The following is a 6,006-nucleotide window of genomic DNA, read 5'->3' as shown; positions in this document are numbered from 1 at the left end:
GACGGGGTTTCACCATGTTGACCAGGATGGTCTCGATTTCTTGACCTCGTGATCCACCCGCCTCGGCCTCCCACAGTGCTGGGATTACAGGCTTGAGCCACCGCGCCCGGCCTTGTTTTTTTTTTAAATAGAGATGGGGTATCACTATGTTGTCCAAGCTGGTCTCAAACACCTGGGCTCAGGCAATTCACTTGGCTCCACCTCTCAAAGTATTGGATCTACAAGTGTGAGCCACCACACCCAGCCAGGAGTTTGCTCTTTATTCTAAGGTCATTGAGAGACTGTTGTAGATTTTAAGCAGGCAGATAGCATGGCACACTGTGCCAAAGAAGAACAGATATAGACTACTGACCAGACGTGGTGGTTCACGTCTGTAACCCCAGCATTTTGGGAGGCCAAGGAGGAAGGATCACTTGAGGCCAGACGTTTGAGACCAGCCTAGGGAACAGCGAAACCCTATCTCTACAAAAAGTAAAAAATTAAAATATTTTTTTAATGTGGTGGGTGCACACATATAGTCCTAGGTATTCGGGAGGTTGAGACAGGAGGATATCTTGAGCTCAGGAATTTGAGGGTGCAGTGGACTATGGTTGTACCACTGTACTCCAGCCTGAGTGACAGAGCAAGACCCTGTATCAAAAAATAAGTAAATAAGCCAGGCGCAGTGGCTCACGCCTGTAATCCCAGCAGTTTAAAGGCCGAGGCAGGTGGAGCACTTGAGGTCAGGCATTTGAGATCAGACTGGCCAAAATGGTGAAACCCCGTGTCTACTAAAAATACAAAAAAATATTAGCTGGGTGTGGTGGCTCATGCCTGTAATCCCAGCTACTCGGGAGGCTGAGGCAGGAGAATCGATTGAATTCAGGAGGCAGAGGTTGCAGTGAGTGGAGATCGCACCACTGCACTCCAGCCTGGACAACAAAGTGAGACTTCATCTAAAAAATAATAATAATAAGTAAATAAAAATTTAAAAATAAAATAGCTGGGTGCTGTGGCTCACGCCTGTAATCCCAGCACTTTGGGAGGCCGAGGCGGGCAGATCAGGAGGTCAAGAGATTGAGACCATCCTGGCCAACATGGTGAAATCCCTTCTCTACTAATAGTACAAAAATTAGCTGGCCATGGTGGCATGCACCTGTAGTCCCAGCTACTCGGGAGGCTGAGGCAGGAGAATTGCTTGAACTGGGGAGGCAGAGGTTGTAGTGAGCCAAGATCACGCCACTCCACTCCAGCCTGGCACCTGGAGACAGAGCAAGACTCTGTCTCAAGCAATAAAATAAAATAAAGAGACTACAGAGGCAGTCCAAGTGAGATTGAGTAGGGGCTTGAGCTAGAATGGTGATGGTGATGGTAGAAAGAATGTGCAGAATTGGGGAGCTGTTTCTGAAGATGGTGAAGAGAGTGTAGGAATTCAGGGCATGAAGAGTGACTCTGTTTCTTGTAATAAAAGAAAATCTTAAGCACACTTAAATCTTAAAGAATTAATTGGAGTGTTCTGTGATGCATGAATCAGGGAGGCACCAAGCTGCAAGGGGCCAGCACTCTGTCAGGAGAGACAAAAGGGGAAACTTCTATAAAGTATTTTCAGAAACAAGATAAATGAAATAATTTTTATTGGCTAGATGGAAAGTTTTTTTTTTGTTGTTTTTTTTTTTTTTGGAAACAGGGTATCTTGCTTTGTCACCCAGACTGGAGTGCAGTGATGCAGTCATAGCTCGCTACAGCCTTGAACTCATGTGTGCTCAAGTGATACCCCTGCCTCAGCCTACTGAGTAGCTTTGACTACAGTTGTGTGCCACCATGCCTGGCTAATTTTCTTGTGTGTACTTTTTGTAGAGAGAGGGGCTCACTTTGTTGCCCAGGCTGGTCTGGAACTCCTGGGCTCAAGTGATCCTCCTGCCTTAGCCTCCAAATTTCTGGGATTATAGGCGCAAGTTGCCATGCTCAACTGAAAAGTCGGTCTGTCCTTCCTTCCTTCCTTCCTTCCCTCCCTCCCTCCCTCCCTTCTCTCCCTCCCATGGATAAGCAAGCATTGGGGGAGAATGTAAAGCAAGAAGAAAAATGAGCTTAGGCCTAGGGAATCTCCAACATTTGAACATCAGATAGAGAGGAGGAACCAACTATTGGAAGACAGTGAGTCCACAGGCCCAGAGAAGAAGGAACTAAGTCGGGGAATGCAGTATCTCAGTAGTCAAGAGAGACAAAGTATCAAGAAGAAAGGAACAGTCAGCTATGTGGGATGCCATTGATAGAGCAGATAAAGTGACTAAAAGATATTTACCAGATGACCATGTAAAGATCATAGAGGGCCTTAGGAAGAGGAGATTCTGTAGGGTAGTAGGGCTGGAAGTGCTATATTATATGGAGGAATGTATGAATGGTGAGGAAATGATAATAGTGTCAACAGCTCTTGAAAAATTTGGCTGGATGTCCGGACGCGGTGGCATACGCTTGTAATCGCAGCACTGTGGGAGGCCAACGTGGATGGATCACTTGACGTCAGGAGTTTGAGACCAGCCTGGCCAACATAGCGAAACCCGTCTCAACTAAAAATGCAAAAATTAGCCGGGCATGGTGGCAGGTGTCTGTAATCCCAGCTACTCAGGAGGTTGAGACAGGAGAATCCCCTGAACCTGGGAGGCGGAGATTGCAGTGAGTCCAGATTGCACCATTGTCTTCTAGCTTGGGCAATAAGAGTGAGACTCTGTCTCCCAAAAAACATAAAAAAAAAAAAAGGCTGGATGCCAGAGGCAAGAGAAAAGGGTGACTGGAAGGAATGTCGTTTAGAGAATGTTTGTTTGTTGTTTCAAGTTGGGAAACTTGAGGGGCCAATACATAGGGAAAAGTCAAAGATGTAGGGTGTCAAGAAACTTGATAGGTCAGGTTTTTTGACAAAGCAGGAGGGTGTAGGATGCAGAACACAAGTAAACAGATTATTAACCTTAGCTCAGATGAGCTACCCCTCTTCAGCAGTAGCAGAAGATCTGTACATAGTGAATATGTTTCATAGTGGCACATTGGGATAGTTCACATTTAATAGCTTTTATTTTGGCTTAGAAGTAGGAAAGAGGATGCCTGTTGTTAATATTTTAAAAAGTTGCAAAATACATTTGTTTTCATTTAATGGGGATTAAAATATTCTGTTTAGTATTATAGATGTCAGAAGTCATCTATTTTCTACCATATTAAGCAAGGGTTTCTTTTTTGTGAAAGGTGCAGTTACCTTTAGCAGCCAAGGACGAGTAAATCCCTTCAAGGTAAACTCTTCGAAGTTATGTTTTATATTGTTTAAATGTATTTCCATACAAAGAAATATTTTCAAATGAGGAGATGACTCTCCCCAGACTTGGAGGCATTAAAGACTGATCTATGTGGAAACAAAAGAAAGCAGCACTTAGGCTGAAAGTTGTCTTTTCTACTTACCTTCTAAGTACCTTTAGCGTTTTGAAAGATACCCCTATCTTTCTTGGAGCTATAGTATTTGGGAATATATGTATCATTCTAAATTTGGATTGTACCAAATGTATTTAGTTCTGAAGATGAGACAGCAATACAAACTTAACAGAAATTTAAAGAAAAAATAAATTTCTTGGGGTTTTATTTTTCTTCTTTAAGCATAAAGTGCTAACACTAGTTTGCTCTTTAGGTATCAGCCAGTTCCAAAGAACCAGCCATGTCAATGAATTCAGCACGTTCAACTAATATTTTAGATAATATGGCCAAATCATCCAAGAAATCCACTGCACTTAATCGAACTATAAATAATGAGAAGTCTCCCATTATAAAGCCTCTGATTCCAAAGCCAAAGCCTAAGCAGGTACTGTTTCCACTACCCTCATCTGCAGTAAGCAGCATGGGATCTGTTTGTCTTCAGTTTTGTTCCATTTCAGATATAGGATAGGAGGCTGTGATTGTTTTGTTCACTGTTTCAGATATAGGATAGGAGGTTGTGATTGTTTTATTCACTGTTTCAGATATAGGATAGGAGATTCTGACAATTGTCTTGCTAGGGAAGTGGGTTCAATTCTGTTTTTGCAGCTGGGCACAGTGGCATATACCTGTAGTCCCAGCTACTCAGGAGACTGAGGTGGGAGGATCACTTGTGCCCAGGAGTTTGAGTCTAATCTGGGCAATATAAGGGAGACCCCATCTCAAAAAAAAACACCAAAGCAGTTGTGTTTTTGCTCCAGAATCTCTCCTTGTTTTGCCTCATGAGTTGTTACACACTTTATAGCAGATTCTGACTTCCATGACCACTATCCTGCTCCCTACCCTTTTTTTTGAGACAGAGGCTCACTCTGTTGCCTAGGCTAGAGTGCAATGGCATAATCTCAGCTTTCTGCAGCCTCTGTCTTCTGGGTTCAAGCAGTTCTCATGCATCAGCCTCCCGAGCAGCTGGGATTAGAGGCACATGTCACCACGCCTAGCTAGTTTTGGTATTTTTAGTACAGATGGGGTTTCAGCCTGATGGCCAGGCTGGTCTTAAACTCTTGGCCTCAAGTGATCCACGCACCTCGTCCTCCCAGAGTGCTGGGATTACAGGCATGAGCTACCACATCCAGCCTATCCTGTCCCCACCCCTCCTGCTGTTTTTTTATAGATTCACTTTTTAAAAATGTATATACTCAGACCCCAGAAGCTCAAACGTCTGTCTGTATTTTTATTAAAATCACCCAGATAGCTCTGATGTATATTCTTATTTAATAATGGCTGGTATTATAGATGGCCCTGATCGTTCCTTGTTCTATATTCTGATTTTGTCCACTCTCTTAAGCATTTGATCCCAGATTTGTCATCAGTAAAATAGACCTATTGTTTAGATATTGCCATTTAATGTTAGCTGGGCAAAACAGCCAGCTAACATTAAATGGCAATATTAAACTCACATATATTATTATTAATTCTAAATTTAAATTGACTAAATCCCCCAATCCAAAGACACAGACAGGCAAAAAAAGCCAAGACCCATTGGTATGCTACATCCAGACCCATCTCACATGCAAGGATACACAAAGACTCAAAACAAAGGAATGGAGAAAAATTTACCAACCAAATGGAGAGCAAAAATAAATAAATAAATAGAAAGCAGGAGTTGCAATTTTTGCTGATAAAATAGACTTTAAAGCAACAAAGATCAAAAGAAGCAGAGAAGGATATTACATAATGATAAAAGGATCAATGTAACAAGAAGAGCTAAAGATCCTAAATATATACGCACCCAATACAGGAATAACCCGATATGTAAGACTTATAAAGAGACTTAGACTCCCACACAATAATAGTGGGAGACTTCAACATCAATATTAGACAGATCAATGAGACAGAAAGTTAACGTCGATATCCAGGACTTGAACTCAGATCCGGAACAAGTAGACTTAATTAACATTTATAGAACTCTCCACTTTAAATACACAAAATATACACTCTTATCAGTACCACATCACACCTATTTATTTACAGGTTTAAATGAAATATTGGTTGGCTGCTTGTTAGTTATTTTCTTCCCTCATTTTTTTTTTCATGTCTATTATTAAACACAATTATAGGCATACCCAATTTTAGACTGCATTCTAGCCCAGGCAATAAAGCAACCCCCTGTTCTCTCTCCCTCTTCCCCTTTCTTCCTCTCCTTCATTCTTTTTTTTTCTTTTTTCTTTTTTTATTCTTTCTCTCTTCTTAAAAAAATAAATAAATAAATAAAAATGTGTGGATGCCCAGCCACACCAGGGATGGCCCCCTTAGGCTATAATACACAGCTAGATTCTAAAATGAAGGATTTCGTGTGCACAGAAAAAAGTCTTTTTTCTCCTTTCTGCAAATCCTCTATAGGATTAAAAAAGTCTCTATAGCTTTATGAAAGCCACTGTTCAATATCCTTATTGGAAGACGGAGCCATTAGACCTTTAAAGGAGTGCTTTTCAAACTTAAAGGTATATACAGATCTTTCAGGGAATCTTGTTACAATGCAATTTTTTTTTTTTTTTTTTTTTGAGACGGAGTTTCACT

General features: G+C 41.4%; 1 protein-coding gene across 1 annotated transcript in view; it reads left to right on the top strand.

Moving 5' to 3' along the window:
• Positions 1 to 6,006, top strand: part of LOC108289619 (WD repeat and HMG-box DNA-binding protein 1-like) — a 19,048-nt gene that overhangs the window by 5,324 nt on the left and 7,718 nt on the right. The window contains exons 6-7 of the mRNA XM_037731573.1: positions 3,214 to 3,257; positions 3,647 to 3,844. Of these exons, the coding sequence (XP_037587501.1) occupies positions 3,214 to 3,257; positions 3,647 to 3,844 (242 nt within the window). The remainder of the gene's footprint in view (positions 1 to 3,213; positions 3,258 to 3,646; positions 3,845 to 6,006) is intronic.

This window comes from Cebus imitator, unplaced genomic scaffold (assembly GCF_001604975.1).
Source record: "Cebus imitator isolate Cc_AM_T3 unplaced genomic scaffold, Cebus_imitator-1.0 Scaffold407, whole genome shotgun sequence".
Classification (NCBI taxonomy): Eukaryota; Metazoa; Chordata; class Mammalia; order Primates; family Cebidae; genus Cebus; species Cebus imitator.
This window is presented reverse-complemented; position numbering and strand designations above follow the sequence as displayed.